Source organism: Anser brachyrhynchus, assembly GCF_964034855.1.
Source record: "Anser brachyrhynchus genome assembly, chromosome: 7".
NCBI lineage: Eukaryota > Metazoa > Chordata > Aves > Anseriformes > Anatidae > Anser > Anser brachyrhynchus.
In genome coordinates, this window is record NC_137701.1 from 32,800,207 (window position 1) to 32,816,892 (window position 16,686).

Here is a 16,686-nt window from a genome sequence, read left to right on the forward strand (position 1 = left end):
GCTCAGGGTATCAGACAAGCACCTTTTCACTAAATATATGCGCTCTGTCAGGATTATAGCCTCTACTGCTGGCACCTGATCTTCTTATCAGAAGATTAATTCATGAGATCTTTTAAGGTGTCAACGCATGAGTGCAGTCTATAGGGAAATGCACAGGGAATTTTAAGGGGAGAAAGCATGCAGGCTTTCCTGTCTGTCCATAGGAACTGGAAGAAAGGGTATAAGCTCAAGACTCTTTTGCAGGTCACCTTTAAATCACTGTGCATTGGAATTGGAAGAGAAATCAACTCTCCTAAAGGAGAGAACCAGCAAGAGTGAAAGATTAGTCTGTTGTATGAATTCATTATTAGACCTGGGGTCTAAGGACCTACCTTTTCTCAAGGGGACAATACAATGAGATTTATGGTCATAACCAGGTCTAAAGGTTAGAAAAGGGAATATTAAATGTCAGTAATGCTTACTGGGATAAGAAGTACTGCTACTGAAAGGTGAATATCTAGTAAACAGATTCTCTGGTTTTGCTCAAGTACTCAGTTATCTAATACCAAGACTAAAGTTCATGGTATGATGTCTATTCTTTATATAGCACAAGTATAGTATACAATACCACCATAAAAACTAGAATTATTTTTATGATTTCTACTGCTTTTCTGTTGGTGTTGAAGTACGTGTTGTGGGAGATTCTTGATCATAAAAAGCATGTTCATTGTGATGGGCAAAAATGTAACAAGATTTAATAACTAGAAACAAAGATGACTGAAATTCAGATTGGAAATGAGGTATAAATTGTAGAGAATAACTGGCAAAGTCCAGATAAACTTGCCAAGAAATACTATTTTCACTTGTTCAAAATCTCTACTTTGGGATTACATGTCTTGCTGAAACAGCTTTCAATCTTTTTTAAAGATTATGGTTCAAGAATTGCTTGTTGAAAATCATAGTTCGTGTTGTGTAAGAAATCATATCAAGCAAAAAATGATCTTTCATTTTCCTTTACAGTCTTTGCGACTTTTTGCATTGAATCTTTTGTCTTGTGTGAATATAGATAATAGTTTGAAGTTAAGCATATATAGGAAAAGCACAAGCTTTTCATTGATTTCAGCATTTGTTTTAGTAATGTATTTGTTTTAACCATTTTAAGCCTAGCCATCAAAGGACTTTAAGTTATTTCAATGTAAAACAAACCAAAGGGAGCAGACCATTCCTTTTTGCTGTTGGGTCTTTGGTGATGATGATGATGATGATGATGTGATGAGCTGATGTGAATTCCCTCTCAGGAAAAAAGGATGAGAGAAAATGTCAATCTAATTGATTTGGGATGTGAACTTTTTTTCTGGTGTTTTGACATCAAATGGAATCATAAAATTATCTCTGAGGTCATAGGTTCTTGGTTAATGTCCCTCTCCACCCACCATGCCTTTGCTAGCAGGATGGTACTGAATACTACAGTTCAAGTAACTTAAAAATCTTTGGTCTGGCAACAGGAAAGATTCATTTCAGGTTCACTGCACCCTAATCTGTTGTAAAACAAAATTAATTCCAGTTAAAGTCAATGTTGTCTTAGTTCCAATTTTTAATTTTGGGAAAGCTAAGGATCCCCTGATTTTTTTATTTATTTATTTAGTCCGTGCTTGGGCTGGAATATTTTTTCTATTGTTGGTAAAGAGGCTTTTAAACAGTATAATTGATCTATATGGAAAGAGGAAGAAAAAAGTTACTACTTCAATGTAGTAACATATTTCATATGCCATACATACAGTGCTGTAACAGTTGTGTCCCTGTTAACAGTCTAACAGGATAATACCTCTGACCTTTTGTTTCCACTTTGTTTTTAAATTAAAAGTAGCTCTGTCAGCACAAAACAGTTTTCACAAATCCTTGTTTTGTTTGACGGGTCCAGCTATAGCATCACATTGGGATAATGTGAGACAGAAACACTTTAGTATCAGACTTAAGATATTTTTCTTCTTTAAATTGCAATGCGATTAAGGAGATAATAAACATGATTTTTTTAAACTATTAAATAACTGTTTATAGTTGTTTTTTAAACATGGAAAGACAGATCCTGTAACAAAGTCTTTAGAAATAAATTTAGTAAGATTTTATTGTGTATTTCCAAAAATGATGAAGTCAAGGATGTTTATTTTAGTAAATATATTGAGTTGGAAAGCAACCAGTGGTATATATTAGTCTAGATAGCAATGCCACACTTACTTAAAAATAAATTCTTTCTACAAGCTCTGAATTCATTTACTGTCTTACAGGAGGTTTACAAACCCCAGAGAAAATACAAGCGTCAGAAAGGAGCTGAAGAACTGCTAGATGAAGAATCAAAGGTTCATGCTACGCTTTTGGAATATGGCAGGTGAAAGATTTCATTTGATTGCCTGAGTGTTTTGTATTATGTCTCTTTAGAAGTATTCCATATAAAAATTGGTGTGGTGGTTTCTTTAATACTACTTGAGAATCATATTGTTTCAGATTTACTCTAGTTTGGTTTCAGACTTTGTTTACTCATCCTGTAAATTCCCTGGGAACTGGAGAGTCATATATGTGTTCAATGCCTGATACAGTGGGAACCCACTTTCTGACTTTGTCCCTTTAGCAGGTTATGTTTATTGAACATACTTGTTCTTTGCTCCATAAAAATAGCTTATGCAATGATGGCAATACTACTGTTTTTACAACACAAAACAATACAACCCGTGTCAAATTTTTAACCTCCAAAAAAAAAGGTAAAAAAGTTTGAATATATCTTTTAAGATTTGAATACTGTGCTTCAGAAAGATGTTGCAGGTTCATTTAAAAAAACAAAAAGTGAGTGGTTTCTGGGCCGTAGAGATTGCACTAAGAATATCATAAGGCTTTTCCTGAGTTCAGGAGCTAATAGCTCAGGATTAATTTCCAAATGGAAAGAGCATCACTTCTTCCTTCCAGTAACTTTACATGACAGTATTTTAGGCACAGTCTAGATTTGCAGATCATAATGGAAGAGCAGATTGAGTTTGAAAATATTCTGCAAATACGCTGCACTACCTGCTTATTTAGTTTATTTGAAACATTCCAAAACTAACCTGAACCTGGCTTCATATATATATTTTTTTAATAATCCAGTTTTTAGTGCATTTTTATGTTAAAAAATGATGGAAATTTAATTTATTTGTGGAAGCTGGAAACAGTAATTCTTTCCTGTTGTTTTAGGAGATACGGATTTAGCAGGCAAGCAGGAAAAACAGAACAGGTAAAAAAAAAAATAGATCCAGTTGGGAGTGAGTGGGTGGGTAGGTGGACGTCTGTGTGTTAATGGCATATCCTGTCTGCTACATGAGTAATGAGTATCTTTTAGCTAAGTGTTCCATGGTGTGGTAATTGAAGGAGGGGAGTGGTGGTGTTGTGTTGTACTTTCCTTTTGAAAGAATCACACTGCTCAGTAAAAAATTTTGCAGCCATTTATTGCATACAGGTCATTTAATGTGAAAGAGAAACGTAATACCATGCCGTAAATAAATAGTGGTGCCTCGTGAAAAGTAGGATCCTTTTCTATGCTTTTGATGACAATGGAATCATAAGCTATCTTAGTCAGAGTATTTGCAGTGTTATTATTTCAGTGTAGATACTACTTTAGGTACAAGTTTTTATTATAGACAGAGATGATGAAGAAATGCATCAATTATGTCATGGACTCAGCAGTAAATTGAGCATGTTAAGGTTGCCCTTATTCATTATCTCAACATTCCACATACAAATTTAGCATTTACAATTTATACATTGAGATGTTTCCAAATCTCAGCATACCTCTTTTTCCCTCAAAGTAACTGCCAGGCTGCAGTAATGTTTTATAGAGTTCATTTTGTTTGTTCATCAACTTGACTGTCTTTGAAATGTTATATATTGCAGCCATCATGTTTGTTGTGTGAATTGAGTCACCAGTAAGGCAGAACTAGAATATGAAATAGATTAGTGAGGCAATGGAGAGACCTAGAAATTGAGTTGGTCTGTCACCAATTCTTGTTATTTTAGTGGTATAAATTCCTGTGATTAAATTAGGCAATTCTATGCTTTTTTTTTAAGTTGCATGTTTATCATGCAAATGTTAAGTTATTAAAAATATATATTTTGGTCAAAAATTACAGCTTTACCCTCTATAGCAGACATTTTGGTTTAGACAATTGCCTTGTCGAATTGGTAGTTTCCAGAAGAATATGGAATAAGAGATCTTTGCCCTGGAAGTGTCCGTAGCAAGCCAGAGATGCTGTGTCAAAGACCTTCTGAATGCTTTTGAAATCAGTGAGGGATGGCATGAAATGGAGTGTGGGGATGTTCTGGTAGCTGAAATATTTTTATAAAAGCAGATTAGTTATGTTCCATTTTTTCCTTCATGTCTGTATTAGTACTTTACATTACATGGACTAGATATAATAGTTTCTTAATTTCTCTTTAAAAGGCTGAAGATAAAAAAATTGTGGTACCTTCAGGGCTCGCAGCATCAGGAAAAGCTGAGCCTTGTGATGAAGATGACCTTCAAGCTGCTGAAGAGGTGTGCCATGTACTGAAGTAGGCATGGATGTAACTAGCTTGGGTGGAGGGCAACAGTTATCTGTGCCCCTCCTTCCTCTGTTGCAAGGAAAAATTAGGTGCTTAGCTGAAGGGAGAGTTGCTTTCCAGAAGAGTATGGAACTTGAAATCAATGTACAGGAGTTAAATATTTATCGATATTCGATACAAAAAAAAAAAAAAAACTTCGGTTTTGGAATTTGAGCATTTTTAGGAGGTCAGTTTTTGGCTTAATACTGGGTTCTGAATACCGTGAGTTAGACTGTACTTTTGTAAAGAATTTTCCTTTATTCGGTAACTTCATTGACCTCTGAATTAACTTTCATAGACTTACTGTCCCGTTACGTTCATTAAAATGCATGTTACGCAATGTTAGTTGTATACATATGCCACTGTCACTAGGCAGAAATAAATAAGATATTTTTATGTATAATACCTCATATTTTGTCCTAGCTTCGCATTAAAACTCTGATGACTGGAATGGCTGCAATGGCAACAGAAGAGGTAAGCATCTAAAACTGATACAGCTTTGTTTAAATCGTTGTTAGTTATGTTTTAGTGGTCACTGTTCAGATTCATCATCATCAGTGTTTCCTACTTCATCAGGCTCTGTAGTACATTAATATGTGGTTATAGGGGCGATTTTTGTCCAATGTAAAAGTTTTCTATGTTCCTGTTAACATTAGAGTTTGAGGAAATTGCCATATAAAAAAAGCACAGGCAGTTCAAAAACTCCAAATGTTTTTTTTATTTCTTTTACTTTGATACCCTTGCAGGGCAAATTGACAGCAAGCACAGTAGGACAGATAGTTGGACTCCAGTCAGATGAGATCAAGCAAATAGTGTCAGAATACGCTGAAAAGGTAAGTGTTACGTGGTTATGATTTACCAAATAGTGCTTGATAATTAATTTATTTAAGCTTCTAAATTAATTGCTATGATTCTCCTAAAACAACACTGTTCCATATATTGTGTGCATGACAGCACAGTCAGGATTCAGGGAAGTGTTTTAATTAGACTTAAATATGCACAAGCTTTTGGCATGAGAGTGCATATTCTGTTATTGCATATATGAGTAATTCGGCTGTTAAGCACCTGCTTAAACTTGCTCATGAATAAAGAAAGGCCTGAGCTGATACCTATTGAAACCAGAGACCTGAATGCATTTGAAAATGTTAAACGTTAAGTGCAGGAATAGGGTTCTGCAGGACTGCTCAGAGAAAAATCTATGCCTACTCCACTCAGATTGTTAGACACTGGGATCTTACTTGCACTGGGCACCGTTCATCAGTCATATGCTAGGTCTCTCATTCTGAATCTGGTATTAACAAAAACCAAATCTTTGCTCTTATAAGTCAAGGCGATTAACCGTGTATATTAGCTCCATTCATTGTGTTCAGCAGTGATTGTTTTCTTTACAGTAATGTGAGGAAGAAATCTGGCTCTTAGAGCAATTAATACATATAATACATCACTGCCAGTTATGAGTTATAGGTCGCTCCTATTTGTCCAATAGTCTTCTCATATTTCTTCCTTTTTGTTGACACTTATGAGGTATGGAGCTTTCCCATTTGGGAGATAAACCCTATAACTCAACAGAGTCTATAGCAAATTCTTGGCCTTTCTTTATTATAAAGGATTGGAAGAACAGAAGCCCAGGGGTCATATTTCAATGTTACATTTCTTCTGTTCTGAGAGAAGGCAGCAAGACCTTGACTATTACAGTAGAACAATGATTAATACTCTGGGAAGTAAGAACTGATTCAAGTCAAACCAAAAATATATCGCTTTTCAGATCTGGATATGATGGAAAAGAAATGTTGTGTATGTGTGTGTGCATACACCAGGAAAAGAGAATTAAAGATGTTATCAAACAGCTTATTAAAGCATCAACAATGTTTGGATATGGTTCTAATAGTTTTAACCCCTTCTAAGTATTCCTAGTCTGAAGAGAAAAGTGGTTCTTATTTGTCAGTCAGAATCTTAATAGGTTTCACAGGCCCATTTTCAGTGCAGAAAGCTGGCAAACAAAATTCTAGATCTGATTTTGCCATATGCCAGGACTGTGCTTACAAGATGGTGTTTTTGCTGAAGATCAATGTGTAGTTTTCTGCATTTCCCATCCTTTCTGCTGCTCTGTTAACTTGCTTGGTGAGTTGTAAGGAAAGCTTCTAGTGTTGTTCCTCATTTTCTAAAAAAAAAAAGTCTTGGCAGAAAATTGTTAACATGGCTTTTATTTGCCTATCCATCACCAGCTTTTTAAGGACAGTCATTCAAAGTAGCTTGGATTTTTACTGTGCTAGAAGGATACTTGCAAATTCTCAGAGGAAGAATCCCCACACATAACAGAAGGTTTTGCTAGGAGTAGAATTGGATGAAGAGCTTGTTGCTTGCTAAAATGAGATGACTATAACTAGAGAAATGCTGTCTGAAAACTACACCTTTCAAAATGCTTGAAGAAGAAACTTTTTCAGAAGTGTTTTAAATGGTGTTTGCAAATTGCTCTCATATCATGAAGAGTTGACTTGGAATATTTCTGGACTTCTAGATTTGTATTTGACATTACTACACACCCTACACATTGGGTTGGAGTAGCATAAAATAAGCATTTCAACCATTTAGTGTGGTTAAAGTTCATTGTTCAAGGAAGATACTAAATGTGCTATTTATTAATTTCTTGGTTTGCAGAAACCCTGGAAGGTAGGGTGAGATTCTGTGATTTTTAATGTGGGTTCCTGAGACTCAGGAAAGTGTCAAGGAAAAATGATGGCAAATTACATTGGAATGACTGCTAAGGATTTAAGTGGAACTTGACTGAAAACAGATTTGAACTGTTAAAAGAGTTGAAGATTGCTTTTGTTTTCCCAATGGGCTTCAGACAGTTTCAAATTGAGGCTACTATGGTGGAGTTCAGTCTCCTCTGAAGTGTATTTAGTGATAGGAGGTGGTTGAAAGTGAAGAGATAAAGTTTACTGCTACAACATTTATATCTTCATACAGAGACTCAATATTTTTTTCCTTTAAGAAGCAGGCTGTGACAGTCATTATTACTAGCCATTTATTTTGGCTGGCAGTTTATGAGCTGCAAATAGATTAGCAATACTGATGAATATAAAATAATGTAATTAATATTGAGTTTTAACTTACAAAATTTTGTCTTGCAAAGTGAGTTTCTGAATAATATTTGACTTGTTTATTTTAATTCACTAATTCTTTTGGGGGCAGTTGGAAGGAACCTGGGAGGAGTGCAAAAGTGAACCTATACCTACCTGCCAGTGGGTGGGGATACCACACGTTGACTGAAAAGTTGGAGGATGTATCTGTTCAGTCCTTTTTGTCACATGCAATTGCAATTCTTTTGAGATACAGCAGCAAATTGATAATCTTGAACAGGCAGAGACACTAATGCTTTCTTAAGTAATGTCAGCTACTGGGACAGTTTAGTAAGAGACCAGGTAACAACAAACAATGTCAAAAGCAAAGTAGTTTCTATAAGGTGTGCTTTCTTCCTTCTGTGCTGAAAGTTTTGTTTTCTCCCCTAGTTGCAAATCAGTTCCACAGTAACTGCAATGCTGTAGTGTTGCTGCAGAGCAAATCCTTTTTAATTTTCATACCAGAAAGGTTTTTCTGCAGAAACCTCTGTATGTGGTGGTTATTTCCCGGTTTCAAAAAGCAAGCTTAGCAGCCCACTTCTTGAGGCATGGCCTTTTCTTAATAAATCATCAAGAATGGTGGTGTGGAAACACATTTTTCTTTTAGGTTCCCAAGAGGTTACATATGAGGCAGAAAATACTTTTAACAATGTACTTAAAGCAGGCATGTTTTAATGATGTCATTTTAAAAGCGAAGGAAGGAGAAGGAAAGAAAAGGAAGGAGAATCTTGACACTACTGTAGGAACATTATGGGCGCATTGCGAATGTAGCTCCCATAGTAACCGATAAATTGCATCAGTAACACATGCTCTTTTGAGTTTTAAAGATCAAACCAGGGTTGATTGCCATATTTTTTCAAGAGCATGGAGCACAGGACAAGAACAGAGGTAGGTAGAATTTGATGAGGAACTGAGCGCTCTTTGTTTCTCATGTATTCAAGAGGAAAAAAAATGTTAGGACAATAAGAATGTGAATTGCCTGAAGAAGTAGAAGTTTGCAGAGACAGCAAAAACTGTTTTGACAGTGCTTCCTAAAAGAATGGGAGCTTTAGGGTTTGGCTGTTCTTTGGGATTTATTAACAAAAATATAAAATGTTTTGTCTTTTTATATTCTTATATATTAGTTTTGTTTTATAAGGCCTACACCGAAATGCAAGAAGTTAAAAATACTTGAATAGATTGAACGTTATCAGCCTGAAACAAAAGATTAGAAGATTATGACTATGAAATAATTATAATATGCCCTACAGATTTTTTTTAAAAAAAGAGATAAAAAGAACAATTGTTTTTTGAACATCCCATCAGATCCAGTACTTCTACACACCTTTCCAAAATAAATGGACATGTTAAAACTCTGTCATGGAAGCAAGTCTAGCATTTGTCAGTTTCTGTACTGAAAAGCATTTTGCTACAGAAAAGCAGTTTAGCATAAGCTAATGTTATGATAGGCATTCTGCTTCCTTCATTGTGTGCACATTTCAAAAAGGAGAAATAGTAAATTTATAGGGTTCAGTGCAGGTTTAGAATATCATTTGCCACTACAGAGTGCCAGTTTTTAGCTTGTGATCTGTGAAGCCCCTGATACTTCATAGACTACTACAGATCTTTATGCAAGAAATTAAGCAAGCTAGTTTACCTTTTACAGTAAAATTAAATTTGTTATATAGAACTTTGCACTGTCACAGAAAAAATAGTGGTGTCTACAATCAAAAAAGTAAAAAAAAAAAAAAAAAAAATCAATAATGAAGTAGAATGTTTTTTTTCGGTTGTCTGAAGCCACTTGAAGACTAACATGGAAACCAACAGGAAAAGCAATACTAACTGTATTCGCAAAACGTGTAAGATACATGTTGTGGTTCACTTTTAGTGTTGTAACTGAGGAGTGTGGAGGAGTATTAAGGAAAGTGAAGTAGATCACTTCCTTCAGCAGTAGGTGTTTTTAATGTCAGTATTTAATCTTGCCATGTTTTACGTCATTCCTGCCTAGTAGGCACTAGCTGAGAAGGGTGCAGTGTTGGTGTCTACTCTGCCAAGTTAAGGACTTACCCTTTCTTCATGATTGGCCTGCTCCAAGACGGGCATCAAAGGAGATTTTAGTTTGTCTTCTGCCAATTATAACACAAGTAAATTTTTCACTTCAAGTTGAGAAGAAGATAACATTTATGCCAAGTGTATTATATTGCCTTCTGTGGATGAGGTGTTCTGTTGTTTTTTCTCTTGTCTTCAGAAGACCCCTCTGCCTTTCCTATACTTGTAATAGAAGCTTTGATGCTATGTCTTGAAGCCTCCACACGAGGCACCAGTATTTAGTCTCTCTGCTGCAGTTCGTGTTTGATGTATTGACTTTTACTGTGCACTGTTGTCAACAAGCTGTCATGAAAGCTTTGAGATCTTCAGCACAAGTTCATATGGATTAATATATTATTAATAATAACTATTTTACTATATTAATAATATATTAATTGCTCTTTAATCTACTGCAAATACACAATTTCTATTACAGATGTTATTCATGGTAAAGTATGTTTCTGGCAGCTTTCCCTTCAAAATTCAGAGAGAACAGGAGAGTGGATCCAGATTGTTGTCTTAATTATGTATTTGTGAGACACTTTCTTGGCAATGCAAGCACTTTTAAAGACTAGTGGCCATTGCACAGAAACACATAAAAATAAAAGCGTAGAGAGGTAAATGTAATTACCACGTTGCAATTATGTCAATCAGCATACTGCATGTAAACCAGTATTTCAGAATCTAAAGACACAAATGTTTAGGGCTTTTAAGAGTTATGGATTTACGTGTTGAGGTATGACATTGATATCTCCAATTGAAGAAGTTCAGTAAATACCACTTAAGCAATAAGATTGCTTCAGTTTAAAGGGGGGGGGGTAGGCTGCTAGGCTGCTTTCTTTCTTTTTTTAAGAACCCTACTAGGTTTAACTGTATTGCTGACAAAACAATTAATTTGACGTGGTATGCTGTAGTATTTTCAATGAGTCTCATGGCACTTGACTATCTTACCTTACTGATACCTCTGGGATATAATTTATTTGTTTGGCTCATTTCTTATCTTGATGCAAGACAGATTGGTGAGTCGTTCTTCCTGTTGGGTAGTGGGACACAGCCCTTGATATGGAAATATCACAAGTGTGTCCCAGTTTGGCGTTTCCTTAGCTACTGTAGAAGTAAAAAGTAATGGTTTGAGTTTCAACAGGCTTTACTACTCTTTATTTTAGCAGTCTGAGCTTTCTGCTGAGGAGCGTCCTGAAAGGCTTGGAGCTGCCCAACAGCACAGAAGGAAGGTAGCATCTCTGAATAAGCAGATCTTGCAGAAAACCAAACTCCTGGAAGAGGTAAGTATTATGTGTGTAACAAAGAAAACATTGATAAATGTGGTTGATCACCAAGTTTATGCCACCCAGAAAAGATTTGCAAGCTGTCTTCTCTACCAGCAATTTGTCATGTTCAACATCCATTTCAGCATCTCTGAACATCTTGCTTGCACATTTATTACTAAGACAATGTGCCTGGTTTCATATTAAAAAAATGAATAACCCTGTGAGGGAGAGGGGCTAGTTGATCAAAAGATGTTTTTAGTTTTGTTTGGGTTTTGTATTGTTTTGTACACCTCTTTTGGAGATGCTCTGTGTGTTTTTTCTGCATTTGACTTGATAGCTATGATGTTGAAACTGAAAACAGTCCACTGAAGAAACAAGTTAGAAAACCGCTCTTAAATATGTTTCATGCTTCTTTAGGCTGATGGGTTTTTCACTCTGTATGCCCCATCTGTCAAAAACAGTATTTTTTTAATAGTAAATAGCACTAAAATTATTATTTGCACTATAAGTTGAACGTAGGTGATGTTTGTCACAATTCCTCTTCATTCTAGAGTGAGAGGTTAGAAAGTATTATGCTATATTTATTGCGATATACTGAAATTTATTACAGGTTTTTTACTTGAATTTGTATTATTTCAACACAGTAATATGAATTTTCCATGTCTATTTCAAATACAACTTTGGTACCTGGTCAAAATGATGACTTAATGCTAGGTATTGTCAGTATTTTAATACTTAAATGCACGCTGAAGTGTCAACCTTTCAAAACTATAACATGGCCTTATGAACAGTTAAATTCTAGCTTAATTCCATTATAGGTCTATATAGGTTTATTTTTCTGTTTGTTTCTTTTTTTTCCTCACTGAAATAGGAACATAAATTACAGAGTGTGATCTTAAGGCATTTCAGAAGTGGGGAAAGTAGAAGGATATTCACTGTACCCTAAATCATTACGGTAGAGTGGAGGCAGATACAAGCACTTTGAGCTTGCCGGTTGCAGACCTGTTCCAAATTGAAAGCTGTGCTGTCATGACTGGCAACAGTTCGGTACTGCCCTGTGATAAAAGGGCATGTTCACTTGGGTTTAAGGATATTCCAGTACAGTTCTAGAGATTTGGAGTGGATGTTGGCTTGTGTCCATCAGCCCACATCCATCTGCAGTTTTTCTGCAGACAGCAGACGTACTTGAGGAATGCTCAGTTTGAACGTAGGATACTGGAACAGCGCACCACAGCTCTTGTCCTTTGCCCTTGCACTGTGAGAGCTGTTCGTGTTCTTGGAGACAATTAGCTCAAGGTGAATTTGGGGAAGGATCACCTAGGTATGTTCACATTGTAGCATTGGAGAACTGCAACAGCTAGCTCAGGTTTAAAAAACAAATTTTGATATTGCACTAGCACACTGACCTCCAGCCATGCTGTTTGTTTGATTTTTTTTTTATTTTTTTTTGCCTAGTTGAACAGTAGGAGAGGCTGGTATATGAGCTTAGCAGTTGTAATTGGCTTTTGCAGTGGGGTGAGATAGAAGAAGTTAAAATCAGTGACAGTCAAGACCTCCTTTTAAAAGGTATTTGTGAAATTCTGTCTTCAGTACTGCCGGTATTAAGTAATTCCTGGCAAGAGTTCTCATATCAAGTGGTTCTTTAATCTTTGTCTATTTTCATGAGATGTGGACTTCAGGTTTAAATTACTTTCTTTTTTAGCTAGTTAGAATTCAGTCTGTTGGTGATTTATTTGTGAAAAATACAGAAATACTAATGCAAAAAGTCTTATAAATTTGTCTGTGGAGAGGGATGATTAGAGTGAGTCACAGCTCCGTGTGGTGAATGGCAAACTCAGCCATCAGGAAAAGAGGAAAAGAAGAGGATCAGAAAGTGAAATGTGCATTTCTTTACTTGCAGTGCTTCTCTTCTCTAACCCCCGTCCTGTTTTTATTGTTAATATTTGCAGTGTTACCTTAAAATATATGGACTTTCGGGAAGGATATTTATGTAAAATTAACCTCTAAACTATTTGACAAGTGAAAGAGCCAGTGGCATTTTGGTAATAATATATATCAGGAAGGTCAGGTGGAAAGTATTTGCTGCTATTAATTAAATGTTCAGAGTTCTTGCAATAAGATATACTCACCTGATGAGAAAAGCCCCTGTTTGTGATGGCTTGCCTATCATTTAACAGACAACCATTATTAGCATCTCAAATATTGCTGTTCTCCATTACAGGTGTAATTAGCGTGAACATAGAATTTAACTCTCTTCTTTCTCTTTGTAATAGTTGCAAGCTAAATGTGCTGATCTGCAGACAAAATGTACTGAAGCAAAAAAGACATTAACCGAGGTAATCTCTTTGTTTGTCTGGGCGCTGATTCTAGCTGGATCATTTTTGAGATAATTCTTTTGAGACGTTATGTGTAGAGGGATGTATTAAATGCTGAAGATGACTGACAACTTTTCTATGTTAAGAAGGTTTTGAGGTTGTGAATAGGGTTATGATTTTTTTGTCTTATCGCCCAGTAGCTTTTCTGGTCCAAAAGAAAAACTCACACGCTCTAGAATGGGAGGAAGTGGCTTTACTATGAAAAGAAAATAATGTTTATAGTGGCAACAGAGTGTATGAGTCAGTAAAAATGATTGCGTGAAGTGTAATGTTAATCTATTGGATTACTTCATGGAGTTATTTTTGAATTTAGTTATTTCTGCATGTGAAGACTGCTTTTTGACATTTTATTGCTTTTAATTCTTAGATTGTTGCTCTGCTTTTTTTTATGACGATGCTTCTACATAACTCTAGATCCGAAATATCGTGAATAATAGGATTTTTTTGGTTGGTTGGTTGTCTTTTTTCTTTCAGTGGGAAGGATTACAGACATAGTAAAGGGATTGAACTAAACATTATGGTCTGAAAGAGAAAGTTGTATCTGATTTTACTGTCTGATCTCGTATGTCAACTGTGGAACCCTCTTCCAGTTGTGAAATGTCATTATGACTGGATTTTGTTCTTCATAAGTCCCTGCAGTCCTGCTCAAATTCAGCGCTTAGATCTTTATGTTCTGTGCCTTGTATTACCAGCATTTTGGTTGTACTCATGGGTTGCTGGATGGCATGGTTACTGCCTTACCCCATGCTCCAACGGAATATAGAATAGTTAAGATGAGCATATTGAAGTCACTTGGCACAATGTAGGGGACAATCATGTTTTTTATTTTAAAAGTGTATCTTACAGAATTATTATTTATAACCCTTAGGTCAAGAGTTATAGTGAAAAGCTGGACAAGGAATTGGCGGCTTTAGAAACTATAGAATCCCAAGCAGATTCTAGGTAAGTGTTTTTCCTTCTTTTGTGGCATTTGAAGTTCTGAAAAATGATGGTTTTAAAACCAAGTAATTGAATATTTCTAGCTTTTTTCAGCCTAAACAAATAAATAAAATTTAAACAAGTACATTTTCCGGCTTTCTTCCAAAAACAGCAAAAGATTGTCTTATTATTAAGTCTGAGTGAAAAGTGTCAATACGTAGCTGAAAATAAACGTAGATGCTTAAATATAATACAAGCAAAAGAATACTAAACACAATTGAAATGTATATGAGGCCTTCCTGTTCTTATTTTCTTTATATTTGAAGTCTTCATCTTGCATAAATTATGGTACTCTTTCAAAACTTCCACAACAATGAGGCGAGAGCATTGCAAAATCATCAAAATATTTAGGGTAATACCATGTTTTATTTTGACCATATCACAGAATAGTCTAGGTTGGAAGAGACCTTCAAGATCACCCAGTCCAACCTCTGACCTAACACTAACAAGTCATAGTAATATTTGGATTTATAATTTACATGGATTTTATTGGAAAAGTGTATAGAACTAAGCTTATTCCTGTATCTTTTAGTTCTCAATCTGTTTAATTTAAAAACTAAAAAACTAATGCAGTTTGCTGGATCTTCAAATTTAGCATATTACAGAATCTGCGAGCACTGGTGGCCATGAATGAGAACCTCAAAAGTCAGGAGCAAGAATTCAAAGCACATTGTAGGGTAAGTTTTGATTTTTTTATATAATGCTTCTTTACCAAGCTTTAAATGTATGCTTATACTTCTTCCTGCTTTGTCCTTTCTTCCCCTCCCTGCCATTTACTGCTTTTTACAGGTTCATATTAAATACTGCCACTAGTTTGATTTTTTGCAGAATTATGGACAGTTGCCCAATTCTGCAGTGTATCATATCTACAACGAGGCTGTCAACCAAGAAGGTTGGAACTGAACTAACCAGAAGGACTCGCTCCCTGCTATGAGGCAGGGAGCTACAAGGAAGGCAGGCAGGGCATCTGAAGTAGTGTGGCCTTCAATGTTTTGTTTTGCCAGGGGTCTTTGTTAAAAGGCAGTTTCTAGATAAAACGCCAGATCAGCCCTGTACTGTGGCTCTTCCTGTTCCCTTCCCTGTTCTGCCACATCTGGAGATGTGGCAACAGGGATTACAAATAGATAATAATATTACAATAAATCTAAGTTTGAGATCAGGCTGTACTAGATACCATCTGTGCTATTCACAGCCTGAAACACGTTCTGTCGTCTTGGACGAGCAGTGACCTGAGAAGCACAGTGCACAAGAGGAAGGCATCTTGAAAGTCCCTAGCTTTGGAGCAAACCACCGGAAGAGACAGAGATTGAGATAAATCTATTACAGTTTTCAGAGTAGAGTTTCAGTTTTACTGCTTAATTACAGTGTTTTGCTGCCATGTTTACTGCTGTGTTTATGGGCTGCTTAGAAATATGATCAGAGAGAATTGTTTCCTTCTCTTCTGTTTAAACAGTGTTAGATCAAATTTAATGGAACGAAAAAAAAGTAAAAAGACACACTGCCTGTGGCAGATACTCAGCATAGAAACCTCATTTTCCCCAAACATACCATTTTGGAAAGCTGTAAAGGATCCTGATGGAAACGACCTTACAACTAACTTTGTTCATTCATTAGTGTGAATACCACGTGTTGTGGTTCTGTGTCATGCTATTGCTATTGTAATATTTCTTTACTTCCTTAGTTTCTCATTTTCTATGTCACTCATTAGTTGTTTCAGCTGGCTCTAGTATATTTGTAAGTAAGAAATATATCTGTTCTTTTGTTTGATAAAAGCAGGCATTCAATTTTATGCAATGAGTAATAATGGGTGCCTTACCACTGGGCAAGGAATGCTGTTTAATCTTACAAATTCTAAAATAAAATATGTTGTCAGTGCCACAGTTTTGTTACAGGTCTATGGCATCAAGCCTCCTGCCATCCCCTTTTAGGAGAGGTCTCAATTAAAAGCAACATAAGTTCCTCTCTTTTTTTTTTTTTTATTTTGTAGGAAGAAATGGAGCGTCTTCAACAAAATATTGAGAATCTGAAAGCTGAGGCAGCGGAAAGTGGGGAGGAAGAGGTAAATATCAAATGTGTTAATTGTTTATTTTCAGTTTGTGTTTTAAAATGCTGGTTTAGGTCCTTCTGACTTTGGCACATTCTGGTAAGAAAATCTGTTGCAATCTCTGAAAAATTCTATTTTCTATCACTGGTAAAGCCACAATTCTGGCTAATAAACAGAGAAGTGCAGTAGACTGAAAATCACTGTAGTATTCTTTATTCTTTTTGCTAGAACCCATGGGGCTAACTCAT

The 16,686-nt window shown here is 35.8% G+C and overlaps 1 protein-coding gene across 2 annotated transcripts in view; it reads left to right on the plus strand.

Moving 5' to 3' along the window:
• The window catches only part of CCDC93 (CCC complex scaffolding subunit CCDC93), a 40,889-nt gene that overhangs the window by 11,599 nt on the left and 12,604 nt on the right, over window positions 1–16,686 (plus strand). For both annotated transcript variants that reach the window (XM_080599781.1, XM_080599780.1), the window contains exons 7-16: window positions 2,265–2,365; window positions 3,202–3,241; window positions 4,445–4,537; window positions 5,008–5,058; window positions 5,331–5,417; window positions 10,940–11,056; window positions 13,315–13,377; window positions 14,285–14,358; window positions 14,990–15,071; window positions 16,382–16,453. In XM_080599781.1, coding sequence (XP_080455907.1) covers window positions 2,265–2,365; window positions 3,202–3,241; window positions 4,445–4,537; window positions 5,008–5,058; window positions 5,331–5,417; window positions 10,940–11,056; window positions 13,315–13,377; window positions 14,285–14,358; window positions 14,990–15,071; window positions 16,382–16,453 — 780 coding nt within the window. The remainder of the gene's footprint in view (window positions 1–2,264; window positions 2,366–3,201; window positions 3,242–4,444; window positions 4,538–5,007; window positions 5,059–5,330; window positions 5,418–10,939; window positions 11,057–13,314; window positions 13,378–14,284; window positions 14,359–14,989; window positions 15,072–16,381; window positions 16,454–16,686) is intronic.